General features: G+C 35.9%; 1 protein-coding gene across 2 annotated transcripts in view; it reads right to left on the bottom strand.

Moving 5' to 3' along the window:
- Positions 1-527: 527 nt before the first annotated feature.
- The window catches only part of Chm (CHM Rab escort protein), a 154,982-nt gene continuing 134,688 nt past the window's right edge, over positions 528-20,821 (bottom strand). For both annotated transcript variants that reach the window (XM_060375685.1, XM_060375686.1), the window contains 3 exons: positions 18,817-18,912; positions 11,908-12,068; positions 528-4,355 (listed from right to left, as the gene is read on the bottom strand). In XM_060375685.1, the coding sequence (XP_060231668.1) occupies positions 4,188-4,355; positions 11,908-12,068; positions 18,817-18,912 (425 nt within the window). In that variant the 3' untranslated portion in view covers positions 528-4,187. The remainder of the gene's footprint in view (positions 4,356-11,907; positions 12,069-18,816; positions 18,913-20,821) is intronic.

The raw sequence follows: 20,821 nt of genomic DNA, 5'->3' as shown, positions 1-20,821 counted from the left end.
CAGCCTTCATACTACTAATCTCAGGATAAACTACCATCTGCATTTACTTGATAATGACATTAATGTTGGCATCTAGAACATTTTGCTGAATAAATCAAAGCCATGCAAAATTTGATAGCTTCTCATAAAAAATTTACCACAGTAGGTAGGTAACACACAGCTGACAACTATTTAAATAACAGTAGAAGAGCAGAAAACTAAGTTAGATCCAAGACAATCTTTCTGTTCTTGGCATTTATATATTTTAAAGTGGTGTTTGGGATTAGAATTTTATACTACTCAATACACAGTAATTTAAGTCAGTCTTCTATTAAAGAATACTTATTAAGTGACAATCAGTACATATAGATATACAGAACTGCCTATAAGTTAAGAAAACCTTCTATGACGAGTGGAAGTACTAGATGGTAGGCTAGCTACAACTTAACGTTCCAGAAGGTACACTGTAAGCAAAGTCTCTACCATTGAGCTACATTTCTAGCCCTACACAAAAAATCCAAATATGTAAAAATAGGCCACTACAGTGGAAAGGCATTGAAAAGTCTTTATTTCCTCTGAAAATTCCCCATTACAGTGTGCAAATTATTATATATTCATGCTTTTAAAAATACATATAAGAAATTTTACTGAGCAAAAGACAAATTATTCAATACCAGTAGCAGTAAATAAGTAATTTGCAAGAAAACAGTTTTAATTCCTTAAATGATTGATATTATTTAGGAACTAGGTAACAATATTTAAAGCAGACAAATCTAAAAACATTCTTGCCAGAAATTAATAACGACATTATAATTGTGGATATTATTTTAGAAACTTCCACTATACTAGAAGTTACCTATGATAATAGCAATTTTACTAAAGAAAAGTAAATAGAAATTGACATCTATTACATATGTTTTCTTGGGCAAGCATACCAAGTGGAAAAAATATACAAAAGCAATACAGAGTTATTGGATCTTATCACTTAAATTAATGATACAATGTTTTGGTTACTAAGATACAGCCATGCATATTTAAGTACTTTGAACAAACAAGTAAAAATTTTGATAACAGCAACATCAAAATTTGAAATTACTGAAATATTAGAATTATATAAAACATCAATTTTATTCATACAACTTTAGACTAACATTTCTACAACATTACCTGAAGGTTTGTTGTTGGTGTTGTTTTGAACTTAAAATAGTAAAAACAAGTATTAAGCAGTAATTAAGAAAATAAAAGAAAATCGTCTTTTTAATGTTCAGTATTATACTCTGAGGCAACAAGAAATAGGTAGAATTGTCTATAATTTTTAAAGACAGATTTGTGGCATTAAAGGCATATGAATCATAGTCAGGAACTTTAAGCATTTCAACAATATGTTTAGTTAATGACCTAGAGAAAGATTTTTCTGATTGCATCAAGCGGATGAAAGAAGATACAAAATGAGGTGGGCCATTAAACCAAAAATCTTTCTGTATTACTCTACAATTTACACAGTTGCAGTTTTCAAAGTTCTCTAGTTATTAGAAGCCTATCTAGCCTAATTTTCTCCTTAGATAAATATGCATGCTGCATTTAGATGGCCTTAACTCTAAGATTATTAACAAAGTATAACTTCTTTATTGGTGCAACATAACTGATTGTATTCCACCTTAACATTCTCATCTGAGAGAAATGTTCATATTGCTGGTATGGAGAGGCAGGACCAATTCCTGGTACATTACAGTTGCATACTTGGCATTTAGTGCATGCCCTAATTGGGCTTCAGTAAACAACAGCTCACTTAAGAACTGAAGCTTTGTGGCAAAGTAGGTTATTATGTGATTCTGTCCCTGATATGTGTGGCATTATAAAAGGGAAAGGGTACTACAGAGAAGGAAAGGGCTGTACAATGGGAGGTGGAAGCAGCCTGAGAGGAACAGCTGGCAACTCTGAGAAGTTTTTTTCTTTTTTCTCAATTCAACTCAATCTGGAGGGGTCAGCATTTCTCAAGAATATGTGCTGGGAGCTTCCTTTAAGATCCTTTCTGACACCAGGAAGACATATATGGTATACTCTCACTTAAAGGCAGATATTAGCCCTGCTAAAATCTACAGACCTAAAAATGCTAAACAACAAGGAGGACCCTAGTGAGAATGTTTTTAAATCTCATTCAGAATGGCAAACAGGACAGACAGAAGTGGTGGAAGAAAGGTAACAGGATGGGAGCCTACTATAGAGGGTCCAAAGGCTCCACCCAACAGGAGATCAAAGCAGATGCTGAGATTCACAGCCAAACTTTGGACAGAGCACACTCTTATGGAAGAAGGGGAGGACAAATGGACACAGAAGGGTCAGGAGCCTTACAAGGAGACCAAAAAAACTCAAAAATCTGAACTCAGGGGGTCTTGCAGAGGCTGATGCAACAACAAAGGACCATGCACGAGAGGATCTAAACCCCTTGCTTAGAGGTAGCCTGCAGGCAGCTCAGTCTCCAAGTGGGTTCCCTAGCAAGGAGAGCAGGGGATGCCTCTGTTATGCCTGCTCTTTGATCACTTGTCCCTTGCGATGTGGCCTTGCCAGTCCACAGAGATAGGGGATCTAGGCAGTACTGATGAGACTTAATAAGCTATGGGCAGATGGCAGAGAAGAACTCCCCTTCCTGTGGAACTATGGGAAAGGGATGGGGGGCCGAGTATGGGAGGATGGGACTGGGAGGAATTGAGGGAGGGGGCTTCAATCAGGATATATAATGAATAAATTGTAATATATATATAATTTTAAAAAAGGAAAAAAGAAAAGATCCTCTCTGAACCCTAGCCAGGTCAGTTCTCTAGGTGCACATGGGGAACTCTGTGAATTTCACTAGATCCTTGGCTCCCTGACAGGAAGCACTGGGTTGATTTATTATTTATTTACAGGCAGTTCTAGGTCTAAACTATTGCTCAAAGAAAGTAGACTACTAGAGTCTGTAGATATTTACATGCAGGCCTTGCAAATAGGTTTGCTGCCAATGTAGAGCCCTCATCTTTCCATGTAAAGTGTGTGTTGCAATTTATTAATTGTCAAACTTTGTTCAGTTCTTGATGGTTTCAGAGTTAGTTGCTAGAAGAATATGAATTTATATAGTATTCCTAAAACTTCAAAACCTACCATTCCACCAATTATTAATGAGTTTAGGAAACAGACTTACATTAAACATTGACGGCAATAAATATGACACTGCGATTATAAGGCTTGTTTGATATTTATTCACAGATCAATCAGAAAGTTCCTAAACAGTATTTTTCCAGAAGAACCATTCTAAAGAAGGAACTGAATTTGTCTTTATAACGACTCTGATATAGCAGGCATAGTATTCTATGTTGTATCTGGAGAAACTGAAGATAAGAAGTTAAGCAATGCCTAGGATTTTGAGTAGAATAGATATGATCAAATTTATTCTGTGGACAAAGAGTTAGTGCTTCAGTTACTTGACTTAATAGAATGATGAAGGACCACTGTTCTTATCCAAATGTTTGCTTCTATTCTTCCATTTCTTCATCTTTGAACTTTAGCCAGTGTGTATATGATTTCTATCCAAATCACTAATTACTAAGAAATTGTGACTAGCAAAATATCTAAACACCTTAGTATTAACATTTTTCAGTTAACACAGAAAATAAAACCAACTTTTACTCCAAATATAGGCCCCTGGACAGATCATGGCAGTTTACCTTTACTCCACTGTATTTACATGTACTTTTATCTGTAATATCATACCCAGAATGAAAATATAATTCAAATAACCAAAATAAGGATATGGGCTGACCCTCCAGATGTGGCTTTCAACCAAAACGATCCCAAGTGTCAAATAAATGTATATGAACACCACATAATTATTAACAATGCATAGGATCTCTTTCAGATCAAAACTACATTTCTGGAAATCAGTCCATTAATATTTTTCACCTGCTAATCTCACAGGTTTGGTATCTTAAACAAGCTAGTCAATGTGCTTTATAAGTGTTTTATGTTCCTAGAAATGCCTTCTTTGAAGAAAATTTTCTTTTTGGATTTCTAGCACTTGTTTCTTCCTGTAATTTTACCTTATCAATTGGTTGTTGCTTTTTAAAAGATTTCAAATATTTCATCTATCAAGAAGACTTTGAAGCCATGAGGAATTTCCAAAGTAGGATATTAATTCTGACGCATACCCACTATTCAGAGGGCTCCTCTGGGTTTCACAGGTCTATAGCTTCCTTGGGAGTCTCTGAGTTGGCTTCTGGTATGGCACTGCATTCTGAAGCTTCTTGCTGTGAGCTATCTCCGTCAAGGACAATATCTTCAGGATTAGGTGGGGCAGGACAGAAGTCTTCATTTGGGCAGATTTGCTGGAAAACTGTTTCAGCCTAGCCAAAGATGAAAGGATAAATTAACTTTGGCCATCAGCTTGAATGTATATGCATTTGTGGTACTACATAAAAAATAGTATCCTTAAATTCATGTAATAAGGTTTCAACCATTACATGTTGCTGAGTTTAGCAGCACAAGGTAAGAGAATAAAAAAAAAAAGCGAACATGATGTTAATAATAAACAAATACTCAGTAAATATCCCAAGTGGAAATAATCCACTATATGAGAGAATCCATTATAATCTACTGCAAGGTGTTAAAGAACATAATCGTTTCCTATTTTGCTTCTACTTTTGTCATAACGCACATAACAAGGTCATCTATTTTGCTTTTGTAAATAAAGGTTTATTGAAACACAGTTCACATTAGCTTATCTACTATCGATAGCTGCCTTTTCTCTTTAATGGCAGAGCTGAGGAGCTGCAATAACAAGTAAACAGGCTGTTCAAGCTAAAATATTCACCATCTGGACATCTTCATCAGTTGAGTAAAGATAATATTCCTTAGAGTTTGGCAGAAGTGTAGTAAGAGGAAATTTGAAACTTTAAAGTTGCTTTGAATTTTTATTGTGTCTGTATGGTGTGTGTGTACAAGTGCCACAACACAAATGTAGAGGTCAGAAGAAAACTTTCAGGAGTTGGTTCTTTCCTCCTAACATGGTTTGAACTCAGGTAATCGGGCTTTCATGTAAGTAATTTTACTCACAGAACCATTTCTTTGCATTTACTACTGATTTGAAAGCAGTTTGTTTTTTAGGTATGCTTTAAGCATATATATTATATATACATATATATCTCAACAAAACATTCACTGTGTATATATACTTGTAAGGAAATCATGAAATTTTCAGGCAAATGGTGGGAACTAGAAAAGATCATCCTGAGTGAGGTAACCCAGAAGCAGAAAGACATATATGATATATACTCACTTAAAAGTGGATATTAGCCACATGATATAGGATAAACATACTAAAATCTATAGTCCTAAAGAAGCTAAACAAAAAGGAGCAACCTAGGGAAGATGATTAATCCTCATTCAAAGGGGCAAGCAGGATAGACATCAGAAGTAGGAAAAGACAAGAACAGGACACGGACCTTCCACATAAGACTTCTGAAAGATTCTACCCACGCTGAGACTCATAGCCAAACTTTGGGAAGAGTGCTGGAATCTTCATGGAAGAAGAGGGAGACAGAAAGACCTGGAGGGGAGAGGAACTCCACAAGGAGAACAACAGAGCCAAAATACTTGGGCTCAGGGGGTCTGCAGAGACCGATACTCCAATAAAAGACCATGCATGGAGAAGACCTAGACCCACTGTTGAAAGGAAGCCAAATGGCTACTCAGGTTCCAAGTGGGTTCCCTAGTAAGGGTACAGGGACTGTCTCTGACATGAACTTAGTGGCTGGCTCTTTGATCACCTCCCCCTGGGGGGATACAGCCTTGCCAGGCCACAGAGGAATATAATGCAGCCAGTCCTGATGAGACCTGATAGACTAGGATCAGATAGAAGGGGAGGAGGACCTCCCGTATCAGGGTACTAGGGAAAGGGCATAGTGGGAGAAAAGGGACGGTGGGTGGGACTGGGAGGAGATGAGGAAAGGGACTGCAGCAGGGATACAAAGTGAATAAATTGTAATAAATAAATATATAAATAAAATAAAATTTAAAAATTAAAACAATTTAGTTGAACATATATGTATATGCGTACAGTAGCATCCTGACATCATAGTACAATGATTTCCAAAATCAAATGAATTAAAAAATTCTTTCATTTGGACTTGGAAAGTACATTAAACAAGTAGACTCAAACTCAGAGTGACAAAAATCAAAATTTCTTTTGAAAATGCCAAAATGTCACCACATACTTTTTATGCTACTTAAAAAGAAAAGCCTTCACAGCTACCAGTTTGGATATTTGTCGTGAGGACACTTAACATCTAGTTTCTTATAAAATCTCAACAAACAAGAAACCAATCCTCTTATCTATGATAACATTACCTAAAGGACACTAAATGATAAATGAAACATGCTAGGCAAAAGAAGATTAATATTGCATGATTTTACACATATGGGTAGTATATGTAAATCATAGAAACAATGTAAATAAGTATAAAATGAAGACAATAACAAAATAACTATCAGATGATATAAACTTTTACTGACAATATGACTAACAACTGTGAATCAAATGTGCAGCCGACTATGAATATCTGTAATTAAATACCAGTGATGCTTGTTTTGCTCTTCACCTTAGGAATTCACCACAGGTCTCTGATAGAGATAGCTGGCTCCTATGGCGGAGGCCCAAAGGCCTACATCAAGGTCTCTACTACTGCATATTTCAGTTGTCTCTGATGGCCTTTTTGTCCTGTATTTCTATTCTTTCTACTTTGCTCTATATAAATAGATACCAAATCATGGCCATGTCCCTTTCTGCTTCTTAATCTCTATTAATTTTCCCACTGACAAAGTTCAAGCATGTACCCCCTGTCAAAGAGACTACTGCAACATTTTCTAAACTGAAGTATTCTTTTTGCCTTAAGGACCTTGCCTTAATCCATCTCTAAGCTACTCTCAATGGGGCTTATGGAAAACAAAACTCACTTTATGCTACTTCCTAGCTTAAAAACACCCCATTACTGACAAGAGAAAATCTACAGTCCTAACTAGTATATTATAAAATCCTTCAGGCTTAACTTTTTTGGTCTTACCTAGCATGATTTCTTTTAACCTCAAGTTCTCCTATGTTTTGCTTCACTAAGGATTGGTTATTTGGACCTCCTTAAATGAAAAGTTTATATCCCGTGTAGGTAAAAATATTATGCTCTCTCCAAGTACTCTTTGTCTTTGAATTGAATCTGGCATTCTCCTCATCTATCACATGCCACCATATAAGCCGTTCTTTACCATCATATATACTTGAACTTATAGCTTCTAAAGACCAGAACAGGCAGTGTTACCAGTATGTACATCACCTGTGCATCGTAAAATCATAAGCTGTCACATATTCAGAAAAAATTCAAATCTACATATCCAACCTCTATGCACTAACAAGGAAAACTGAAAAATCTCCAAGTGTTAAAATGTAGACTTACTTGAAAAAGAAAAATATTACGACTCTAAGGGGGCTATGTTTTCTTTTCTTTTTTTTTTTTCAATGCAGTTTATTCAGGAACCTTGAACAATCATCTGACCCTGGGGAAAGCCAGCCCACAGCTTAAATAGCCTCTGGGTAGCCAACCCAGGCGTGCCACGTGGGCAATGCAGATAGGTCCACATACATGGAAGCAAGCCAGATCCTCGGCCTTAGCCAAATGTGGAGTTGTTCGTGACAGAGAGCACTCACCATCGGGAAGGTGGAAGGCTGAAACCAGCTCCATCTTTAAGGCATAGCATTCCGCAGCTCTCTACAGTTCCCCCTTTTTGTTTTAGACGCATCAGGCAAGAGTAGAGGTCTGATCTCTGATATTAGAAATAAATTGGGACTTTGTACTGATATTCATTTAGGTGTCATCCACCCAAAGAGCATCAGACCCGTCCCATACCTTTTTCTCAGAGGCGGGACCTGGGGCATCAACCCGCATGCAATCAGACATGCTCTTCTCTGGGTCGAAAGCGGCTGACCCTGAGTGCAGTGCTTAGCCTCGCATCCTGAGCGTATCATTTTAGCTTCCTACAGCTGATAAACACCTTCAGCAAAGTGGCAGGATACAAAATTAACTCAAAGAAATCAGTAGCCCTCCTGTATACAAAAGACAAAAGGGCTGAGAAAGAAATTAAGGAAACAACTCCCTTCACAATAGCCACAAATGACATAAGGTACCTCGGAGTAACCCTAACCAAGGAAGTCAAAGATTTGTATGAAAAAAATTTCAAATCTCTGAAGAAAGAATTAGAAGAAGATATGAGAAGATGGAAAGATCTCCCATGCTCATGGCTTGGTAGGATTAACATAGTAAAAATGGCCATCTTACCAAAAGCAATCTACAGATTCAATGCAATGCCCATCAAATTACCAACACAATTCTTTACAGACCTGGAAAGGAAAATTCTCAACTTCATATGGAATAACAAGAAACCCAGAATTGCTAAAACAATCCTCTACAATAAAAGATCTTCTGGAGGTATCTCCATCCCTGATCTTAAGTTGTACTATAGAGCAACAGTTTTAAAAACTGCATGGTACTGGCATAGAAACAGAATGGTGGATCAATGGAACCGAACAGAGGACCCAGAAATAAACCCACACACTTATGGACACCTGATCTTTGACAAAGACGCCAAAACCATACAATGGAAAAAAGATAGCATCTTCAACAAATGGTGTTGGTCTAACTGGATGTCTACATGTAGAAAAATGAAAATAGATCCATACTTGTCACCCTGCACAAAACTGAAGTCCAAGTGGATCAAAGACCTCAACATAAAACCAGACACATTAAATCGGCTTGAAAAAAAAGTGGGAAATACCCTAGAACTCATTGGTAGAGGGGAAAACTTCCTGAACAGAACACCAACAGCACAGGCTCTAAGAGCAACAACCAATAAATGGGACCTCATGAAACTGAAAAGCTTCTGTAAAGCAAAGGACACCGTCATCAAAACAAAGCGACCACCTACAGATTGGGGGCTATGTTTTCTATACAAACAAAACCATAATATTCTGAGAGCTTTCAAGAATAAAATCCTTATTTAGAAAGCAAAAGTTATCAACAAATGATTGAAATAACCACATGACGATGATATACTGGAATTAGCTCAATTTATCTGAAAAAATTGGGAACTTATAATTATTGCAGATGATCATTTGAGATGGCATTATTTTTCCTCAAGTGGATATATGATGTAACATGCCAATGAGCACACTAATGAACATTAATGTTATTTTTGTCATTATATTTTATGTAACTTATGAAAGTTATTCTTTTCTGTGAAACCAACATCAAACTAACCAGGGCAAAACTGAAAACAATCACAATGAAATTAGGGACAAGGGACATTCTCTCCACATCTCTTCAACATAGTACATGAAGTCCTAGCAGGAGCAATAAGACAACTAAAGGAGATCAAAGGAATACAAATCGAAGATGATATGATAATATACATGAGTGGCCCCAAAATTTCTATCAGAGAATGCATGCAGCTGATAAAAAAAAAAAAAAACACAAACAAAAACAAAAAAACTTCAGCAAAGTGGGTGGACACAAAATTAACTGAAAAAAAATCAGAACACCCCTATAGACAAAAGACGAATGAGCTGAGAAAGAAATTAGGGAAACAACATGCTTCACAACAGTTACAAATAATACAAAGCATCTTGGTGTGACTCTAACCAAGCAAGTTGAAAGACCTGTATAAAAACAAACAAACAAGCAAACAAACAAACAAAAAAACACTTCAAGTCTATGAAGAAAGAAATTGAAGAAGAATCAGAAAATGAAAAAAGATCTTCCTTTCATGCTCATGAATCAGAAGGATTAGCATAGTGATAATAGCCATCCAATCAAAAGCAATATACTGATTCAATGCAGTTCCCATCAAAATACCAGCACAATTCTTTACAGAACTTGAAAGAACAATTCTCCATTTCATACGGAAAAACAAAAAAAAAAACCCAGAATTGCTTAAACAATACTGTACAATAAAAGATATTCTGGAGGTCTCATGCAGAGCTAAACAGGGAATTCTCAATAGAGGAACATGGAATGACAGAGAAACACTTAAAGAAATGCTCAAGGTCCTTCGTCATCAGAGAAATTCAAATCAAAATGACCCTGAGATTTCACCTTATACTCATCAGAACAGCTATGATCAAAAACTGAAGTGAGAACATATGCTGGAGAGGATGTGGAGAAAGGGGAACACTCTTGCATTGGGCATATACCCGAAAAATACCTGGGCATATACCCGAAAAATACCTGAAAAATGCTCAACCATACAACAAGGACACTTGCCCAACTATGTTCCTAGCAGGTTTATTCATAAGAGCCAGAATCTGGAAACAACTGAGGAATGGATACAGAAATTGTGGTACACTTAAATAATGGAATACTACTCAGCTATTAAATACAAGGAAATCTTGAAATTTTCAGATAAATACAGATGGAACCAGAAAAGATCATCTTGAATCCAGAAGCAGAAAGACACACATGGTTTGTACTTACTAATACGTGGACGTTGGACATATAATATAGGATAAATATACTAAAATCTATACTCCTAAAGACTCTAAACAAGAAGGAAGACCCTAAGGAAGATGCTGAATACTCATTCAGAAGGGCAAAGGCAATAGAAATCGGAAGCTGGAGAAGTCAAGGAGCAGAATAGGAGCCTAGCACAGATAGTCTCTGAAATACTCTGCTGATCGGGGTATTGAAGCAGAGGCTGAGATTCTTGGCTAAATTCTGGGCAGACTGCAGGGAATCTTATGAAAAAAAGGGGCAGATAGAAGACCTGGAAGGGACAAGAGCTACACAAGGATACCAACAGGGTCAAAAATTCTGGGCTCAGTGTACCCTGCAGAGACAGATACCCCAACCATTCATGGAGAGGACCTAAAATCCTTACTCAGATGTAGCCCATAGACTCAGTCTCCAAGTGGGTTCCCTAGTAATAGGAACAGTAACTGTCTCTGTCATAAACTCAGTGGCCTGCTCTTTGATCACCTCCCCTGAGGGTGAGGTGCAGCCTTGCCAGGAAGACAATGCAGCCAGTCCTGATGAGACCTGATAGGCTAGGGTCAGATATAAGGGGAGGAGGACCTCATCTATCAGTGGACTAGAGTAGAGGCATAAGGGGGGAAGAGTGAGTGAGTGAGTGTGGGACTGGGAGGAGACAAGGGAGGGGGCTATATTAGGATATAAAATGAATAAATTCTAATAATAAATAAATAAATAAATAATGAAAAAAGAGATAATATGTATATAAAAAGAATCTTCTGCTTAATGGATTCATAATGTACTTTGGGGCCCTAGAATAAGTGTGTACTTCTTCACAGCTCTACCTAGGACTAGCCTACTTGGATTTAACATTCTTCTTGGAAACTATAATAGCAGCTTTGGGGGCACTGGCTTGAGTCAAAGCATGGATAGAATTAGGTTACTTATGTAAAATGAAATTATCCATTTCCAAGATTAGAAATGCATCGGACCACTGTACAACTGTATCTTACCTACTTTTCTAGTTATTCCCGTTAGAAATGGCTCAGGTTGTTGGAGGGTAACATCTATATTTGCAGAATATGCACCAATAATCTGTTTATATTAGACGCAAAATGGGAGAATACTGACATTTAAAATTTTAAGAATGTTTATTTCTAATTTCATTCTTTATTCGCACAGTACTACTCATAAACAAGTCTATACAATTCCTTATATAATTCAAGGAGGTAAAGTATCTGATAAAGTATATTTAAGGTAGCACTGTAGAAAATGTGTTTTGGAACCAATTGGTATTAAAGAGAAAGGAAGATGCTTTAAAGGCAAAATCCTCTCACTTATCCCACTACATCAGGTTTTAATACAAAACTGAAGAATACCAATGGCTTACCTGTTTGACTGCATTATCATTTCCTAGACCACAGTCTGGGCCAGAGAACACATAGACATTGGATGGTAAATCATTGTAACAATCTCTGCTGATATCTGAAGAATCTCTCATATTGAAGTAGAGTGCCCATAGAATTCTTGGCTTTTCAACCTGTTCATTATCTAATAGTAGAAATAAATTTTATCACACTGAAAAACATAATTTACTATATTAGGTGACCAAATACTAGAAATGCCATGAGACATTATAGTAAACAAGACATTTATATATACATAATTAGTGAATGTGAAAACTACAAACTCTAAGGTAAGTACATGGTATTTCAAACACTGAAGACTTTTCAATCCAGGACAAGTTAGATTTAAAAAATTATTTTAAAAAACTGGCAAGGTGGCTCTGCAGGTTAAGATATTGGTTACAATGGTTACCATGCTACTTCTGGGACTCACATGATGGAAGGAGAGAAACAACTCAATTTGTCCTCTGACCAAATTTGCAGTGTTTCATGCACATACAAATAAATAATTAAATGAATGAACACAGCAAGATAGTTAAGTTCTTACAATCATACCCACCCTTAAATTATCTCTCCAAAGTTAAAAGATATCATAAATCATGTTTCACATAGAAAAACAACTTAATAAGTTAGTAACTTAATAGTACATACATTTAAGATGCTAATTATATTAAAATGACATTATTCAAAATAATCAAAAGCATAGTGAATACAGATAGAAATTGTGGTTACTTAGAGGTCAGGGAGAGGGATTAGGGACAGAGGTCAGGTGGCTCTTTATGGATATGGAGTTTCTGTGGCAGAGGTCAGAAACAGAAAGGTTTTACAGCGTTTCTAGCATGTTTAGGCAATTCTTTGTTTTAAAACGTAGTTTTTTTTACCTGAAATGTGAAAATTTTATGGTATATGAATGATACTTCTAAAATATTACTTAAAATATATAGAGAATTTAAAATGATATGATCTAATTCTTACTCTTATACTTTATGCTACATTAATGGGAACCAAGAAACAAACAAACAACAACAACAACAACAAAACTGCCATAAAATGAGGATAGTAGGTTGAATGTCATTTTGAGTACAAGTTCTCCCATTTAACAGCAGGCATTCATTATGCATGTTAGGCAATGTACGTACATACATGGAGTAGCTTTAGTTTTGATTCCCATTTTTAATTTTTTCCTCTAATACAGGGTCCAGCGCACATTCACTAAATAATTTATGAATTGATTTTAACATATTGTCAATAATCAAAATTAGAAAGTGTTTATAGAAAGGCGCAATCTTATTAACTTCAATTCCTACAGCCTATTTCTTATGATAGTGATGATCACCCTTTGCCTCACTTTTTTAAAATGTTATACTTTCAATTTTCTTTGATTGAAGACAGAAATATTGCTGTTAATATACGCATTGATTATAATTTCCTCTAGCCCAACTCTGCCCAAAATTGAAATTCAGCATAATAATAAAAATGTTTATGACAGACAGTAGTCCAGTTCTGTGGGATACAGTGTGAATCATAAAGAAAATGCTAAAAGTCTAATTATACAATTACTATTCTTACTGAATTAGTAAACAATATAGAGCAACTTTTATCTAAATATGTCATTCAATTAATAAGGGGGCCTTAATCCCCAAGATAAATACATTTTATTTAATTTCAAATATTTCCACTGTAGGAAGAGCAAATATGTTATTTTTTTAGTTTGTAGTAAACAATTCATAATTATTAGTGGAAAGGGACAATTGAGTGAAAGAAGTGATGTTATAATGAGCTTTTATTTAACATTTTTTTATAATTATTTATTTTATGGGGGTAGGTGTTGTGCCTGTATATGTGTCTATGCAGGAAGTGCATGCATGGTGCCTGCAGACGCTAGAAGAGGGCATACAGTCTTCCAGGATCTGGAGTTACAGACGGTTGTGAGCTCTCATGTGGGTACTGGCAATTGAAGCCAAGTTTTTGGGAAGAGCTGACACTCTTAATTTCGGAGCCCTCTCTCCAGCTACAAGGGTCTCTTTCTGATGCTAGGATTTGAGTCTGAGGTACCATTAATTCATCCAGGGGGACACAGTAAATGGCAAAAACTACTAAGCAACAAAACAATGCAAGAAACTGATGTTTTGCAGCAATAATCATGTGTCTTTTATTAAATTGACTAGTGAGTTTAACTCCACTAAACTGTGACAATTTAATTGAAAACACCAACTAGGAGTCATGCATCAAATATTGCAAGGAAATGCCACCTACATGCTATGGCATAAAACAGTACAGCAGGGAAGTAAGCTAAAGTGTGGAAGGTCTTCAATGGGGCTAAGGTCCTATCTAGGTATGTATTAGATAAGCCTAAATGCTCTATCTCAGAGGACAGGTCTTATCACATAAAAGATGGAGGAAATGAAAAGTCCAACAGATTTTAGGAAAGAGATTTCACAAAGGTTAAGTCTTTGACAAGAAACCATGTAGAGAGTGAAAATTGATATGGTCTGAAGATTAATGGTATGGATACAAGGAAGCCATTAAACTTTGACTTAGAACTTTCCAAGAGACATGTAATTGCTTCATTTCTCTTGGAGGTCAACAGCAGAGAGATAAAAGAGAGATATGAGAGAAAGACAGAAAGAGAGACACATAGAGAGACAGAGAGACAGAGAACTCAAAAAATAATATGAACTCTGAAACAAATAATTGTCAAAATGATTAGAGTTGCTGAGCTCATTTCAGTTAGATGATATGACATAGTAAGGAAGCAATAGGTGACACAAAGTAAGATTTTGTGTTAATTAAACATGAGTATGTATCGAATAAAGCACGTAAAATAGAAGGCAAACCAAATAAAAAGAAGAAATGTCTATAAGCACATCCCACATGTAGGCAGCAAAAAAGCTAACATAGTTAAGCTGCTTCAAGTCCCTGAACAAATGAAAGTAAAAAAAGAAAACAAACAAAAAACAAAACAAAACTGAAAGAGAAAAAAAAAAAAAACCCACCATGAACTCACAGCCAAACTTTAGGCAAAGTGCAGGGAATCTTTTTTTTTTAATTTATTTTATTTTATTATTATTATTTTTTTATCAGTTACATTTTATTAACTCTGTATCCCACCCGTGTCCCGATCTCTCATTCCCTCCCAGTCCCTCCCTCCCTCCCTCATCTCCACCATGGCCCTTTCCAAGTCCACTGATAGGGGGGACCTCCTCCCCATTCATCTGATCCTGTTTTATCAGGTTTCTTCAGGACTGGCTGAAAAGCCCTCCTCTGTGGCCTAACAGGACTGCTCCTCCCTTCGGGGGTGGGGAGACCAAAGAGCCAGTCATTGAGTTCCTGTTAGAAATAGTCCTTGTTCCCCTCACTTTGGGAAACCAATTGGTTACTGAGCTACCACAGGCTACATCTGAGTGGAGGTTCTAGGTTATATCCATACATGGTCCTTGGACTACTCATGGAGATGGCCTAGAACCCCTACATCTGTGCAGGGGTTCTAGGCCATCTCCATGAGTAGTCCTTGGTTGGAGGATCAGTTTCAGAAAAGACTCCTGTGCCCAGATATATTTGGTCCTTGTGGAGCTCCTATCCTTTCCACGTCATACAAACTCCCCCTTCTTTCATATGATTCCCTGCATTCTGCCGAAGGTTTGGTTATGAGTCTTAGTATGTCAGAGCTGACAAAAACTGCTTGAAATTCCAAATAAAATATATTTAATATTCCCAACTCTGCAGGTATTGCTTTTAGCCTGAATTGCTCCGTGAAAGGATAGCGGGTAGCACTTAGCTTATAAAAGAAGTGAGTACGACCTGGAGAGGACATGTGCTCCACAAGGAGAATAACAAAACCCAAAAGTCTGGGCACAGGAGTCTTTTCTGAAACTGATACTTCAACCAAGGACCTCTCATGGAGATGGCCTAGAACCCCTGCACAGATGTAGCCCATGGCAGTTCAGTGTCCAAGTGGGTTTCATAGTAATAGGAACAGGGACTGCCTCTGACATAATCTGATTGGCCTGCTCTTTGATCACCTCCCCCTGAGTGGGGGGATCAGCCTTATCAGGACATAGAAGAAGACAATACAGCTACTCCTGATGAGACCTGATAGACTAGGATCAGAAGGAAGGGGAGGAGGACCTCTCTTTCCAGTGGACTGGGGGAGGGGCATAGGTGGGAAAAAGGGAAGGAGGGGAGGATAGGGAGGAGAGGAGGGAGGGAGGTACAGGGGGGATACAAACTGTAATTACTAAAAATAAAAATAATTTAAAAAGATAGGACATTTGATTTCCTGATACAACAAATATTTACTACTCTTACCAGCCACCAAATGCACACTTTATCTACGAAGGAAATTTGTTTTAAGGAAAGCACTGCCCTTAGAGAGAGAAATGACTACAACAAAATGAGGCAACTCCATCTACCAGGCAGAAAGGAGGGGGAAAAAAGATGATATTGTGATATTACATTTCAGACATTTTAAAATACTGTACTAAAATATAGTTTTACTCTGTATTGAAAAATCTTCTATTTCTGAATAAAATAAGAAATCAGAAAAGCTCTGCAAGTAAGACACACATACTGTTCACTTTATCACCTCTCAGTGTTTACAAGGATATTTTAGACTCTAAACAAGAAAATGAAGTGTAAGCAATCACCTCATTTTTCATTCTACAGAATGAGGCTCATTAAGCATAAAACATTTGATATTTCTTTAGGCTAAAAATAGAGAAGGATTTAGAGATATTTGATGTGCTTAAAAGAGCCTGATGGGTGGTTAGGAGGACAAGTATTTCTTTCCAGAGGGCAGTTCTGAAAATCTCTGCCTGATACCCATGAACTGGAAAGGTAAGAAAGACAGGCACTGTCTTTCGAAGCTTACTACAGTTCCCTATATAGACTGCCAATCAGTCGTACAGTGGTAAATAGAATATCATCCTTTTCATAAAATCAACTTCCTTGTTAGGTGATTACGCTGATTTTTATAAAGGCTTATGACACATAATACCACGTGGAACTCAAAACTCAGCTGGGACAAAACAAGGCCATACAACATTATTCTGTTGCTACATGTTTCAGCAAAAATATTTATAATAATTTAAATCACAAAGTTTCAGGTGATTGTCAAATAATCAAAATATACTAAGAGCCTGTAAAAATACAAGCTTTTGTTAGAGAAGGTCGTGCTTTATTGTAGAAAGGTTCATGTTTCTTATAAAGTTCCTTCTTCTTCATTGAGGCAGGAAAATGAATTGAGTCCCTTCTGCAGGTGACTTTGCCTCTTTGACCTGCCATGGCCCAGTGCTCACTTTATCAGGTGATTCATTTTCAATAACTCCAACAGTATTCGTTCTGACATTTTAATTAAAATATGACCACCACCTCATCCTGATGATAAAAAGGCCTATGTGTCAGTGAAAACTAGCTTGGAAGTGCCTCGGTGCACCCGAAGACCACTCCAGCATACTTCTTACTAAAGAATTTCACTCAGGTTCCAAACAATACATCATTTCAAACTGGGATCACTTTAACCATTAAGATTAATCATAAAAATCTAAAATGGCTAGTGGATGCTAGGTAGGAACAAGTAATTTCTGCCAACTTGAATCTGTAAACCAGAAAATTAAAAGCATTTAAAAAGTGAAGAATAATGGAATGTTTATTGTATTGTTTGGGATAGTAACAAACTAAAATTATAACAGAGATACTATGAAAATTTTCAGAAATGAGAAAAATATTCATGCTTCTTTTGAGAAAACTACAGATACAATTAAAATCTAAAGATAAAACTATGAGTCTATATGAGTTTGAAGAAAGTGATTACTATTTATTATAACTTTGCAGTCAAATTTTTAATAGTAACTCAAACATTTATATGATACTTTCAAATAAAAATGTAAATAAACAAACTAAATCTAAACCAAAGTGAAGTTTTTTAGATTGAAAGAATTAATTCACCTAGGATTTAAAAAAAGAAATTATATTTACATTAGCAGCTAAAAATGGAAAACTTTGTCTTATATAAAAATGTTTATGTCCTACTCTGTATCATCTCTGCATTAAGAAAGTAAACAACACACAAAAGATTAAAATAAACAGAACATTCAGGAGTAAAAACAAATACCTGGCCATCTAAATAAATGCATCATTTAAAGAAAATGACAATGGAAGAATGGATGAAAGTGAAGGGATTTAAATGAACATGAAAATTCTTTAATAAAAATTACTTTCACTTCAAATACACAAAGAATACCTGTCAACTATATTTTTGATCTCTCACATACTATATGAGGTATTTGTTTCATTCAGAGCTATTACTTAGTTGTACCTTCGTAAGGCAGAGGGGGATGATTTTTAAAAATTGAAAGTGGGAAAGTATTCTTTATAACTATGAGTAAGAAACATAATTTGTAGAGCTAAGTATTTGGCATTTAAAGATAATTATTTAATAGTAAGGACTTATATATTTGCCAATTAATATTGGCAATACCAATTATCTTGTGAAAGTTGAATAAACATTTTATTTTAAAAGTATATTTTGGCACAGGAAAGCACGCCTTTTCATAAAAATTCTGTAAAACAAACATTGTTATAAAAAGTGTCTTTAATCTTACAAAAATCAACTGAGAAATTTCACAACAGTCTTTTTTTTTTTCAGCCCTGGACATGCAAGAATATATGCATATATTGACAGTGATGTTTTTTCTATATATGTGATTATTTTCCTTTAAAATTAAAGAATGAATATTTCTCTTCTTATTTATGTTCAGACCCCTTAGTAAATAACTATGTGAGAGTTATTGCTGAGTACTGAACTTTTGTTCACATTTAGTTTAGTTCATGACATAGCTAAGAGGAATATCATGTTACATCAACTTTTTATCACAAATAATACATTTTCTTACCTGCTATTTCTGTATATGGAGTAAACAATTTCTGTACTACTCCTTCTAAATCTTCTCTTGCTGTTTTAGAAGACATGCAAGTCAAATGCACCAAATCTGGAATACAAAACAAAACATCCTAACTTCCTGCTCATCGTAACTGTTTTGGTCATATTCAAAGCACTAAGCTAGTATCATGGGTAGTAGTGACTAGGCAAATCATGGTTTCTCTGTTCAACAAATTTATATGTCATAAAAATTAAATGTGTACAAATGATAGTGAAAAGAAAAATCACACTTGCCCAATGGTAAGTAGCAGATGAAGTTAAAATTTCAAAACAAAGTAGTTAAGCTTAAAAAATATTTGTACATTCATGGACATGTACACTTGCACACATGTACACACACACATACGAAGGTCGGGCAGCAAGCACCATAGAGCATTTGTTAGCCTGAAGAAGAATCCATTATACACACTTGTTTGCTAAGTTAGCAACAGATCATCTAATCATTGCAGAGATTTCATAAAACCTTTTTGGAGAACATAGCTGGCTTAGTTTGAATCATAAAATAGTCCAAAGTCCATAAAATGGGAATCAAAAGAATCTACATAATATCTCCAGGAATTCTAAATTACTTATCTTTGCATGTACAAATTCACATTGCCTAGACATGGATAATGTTCAGGTTAGAGAATATAATATCATGTACAAAAAGACCCATCTAAAAGTGGAATAGTGTAGTCTGATAGAACTTCTGAAGGTATATGCACAAGGAGAAAGAATTATGTAATGGAAAATAGACTGTGTTTAATGGGATAAAATAATGTCAAAAAGCAATCTAACAGAGAAGAGCAAGCACCAAGATGCTCTTCTCCTAATACCACCACTAAAATGTATATACATTTCTTCTCTAAGAATATTTCAGAAGAATAGAATTTTTAAAAACTCTGGAAAGATATTTCATATTTCATAATGAAAACCCAAATCAAAATAATGTTTATATTAAAGTTCATTCCATAGACACAGAAAACATAGCATATATGCAAACTAGTATTTTAACCAACCACAAAGAACCAATCATGTTATCTACAGAAAAATGGATGAAATTATGTTCTGCCAAACAAAATAAGTGACACCTAAAATACAAGCATCAGTTTTTTTGTAAGTGGAATTTTGGGGGAAAGGACATGAAATCAAAAGTGGCAGTACTTAGGATATAAAAAGGAAAGGAGAGAGGAACAGTAAAAAGAGTGCATGCATGTGTGTGTGTTTATGTGTAAATACAATCAGAACATATTACATGAATGCATGAAAATTTTGAAATATGTTTCTTTGTATAATTGATACAATAAAAATCCATTTCACATGTAAATTATGTAAAATATCTATGAGTAAAATGAGGAACTTGTGTGTATGTGCACATGAGAGAATGTGTGATGTATATTTTTGCATGGGGAGGTGAGCTCCCCTGTGAGGATGTGTTGAGGCCAGAAGTTGACATTGCAGAGACAGGGCCTTTCACTGAAGTAGTGGGCTCTAGGTTTTAGCTAAAATGGTTGCCAGTGAGCCCTCTGCATCCATCTGTCTCTAGCTCTTGGCATTGGAGTGTAGGGCCATGCTCAGCCTTTCACATACATGTTGGGGACGCAAATTCAAGCTCTCATGTTTACATAAACACTTTACCCACATAATCTTCTCGCGAGCCTCTGGAAACCTTTAAACATGAGCAGAAAACACATTTTGTAGCCCTTCTGGTCTATCAAAGAAAGCCATATTACATGATAGCTTATGAATTACAAGTTTCTCTGAGTCCACTTTTTTTGTATTAGAGACTCTTTTTTTCATTTTTATATATTTATTATGTAAACACTGTTCTGCCTTCATGTCAGAAGAGGGCACAAAATCTCATTATAGATGGTTGTGAGTCACCATGTGATTGCTGGGAATTGAACTCAAGACCTCTGGAAGAGCAACCACTGCTTTTAACCCCCGAGCCATCTCTCCACCCCATATTAGAGACTTTT

This window comes from Meriones unguiculatus, chromosome X (assembly GCF_030254825.1).
Source record: "Meriones unguiculatus strain TT.TT164.6M chromosome X, Bangor_MerUng_6.1, whole genome shotgun sequence".
Classification (NCBI taxonomy): domain Eukaryota; kingdom Metazoa; phylum Chordata; class Mammalia; order Rodentia; family Muridae; genus Meriones; species Meriones unguiculatus.
This window is presented reverse-complemented; position numbering and strand designations above follow the sequence as displayed.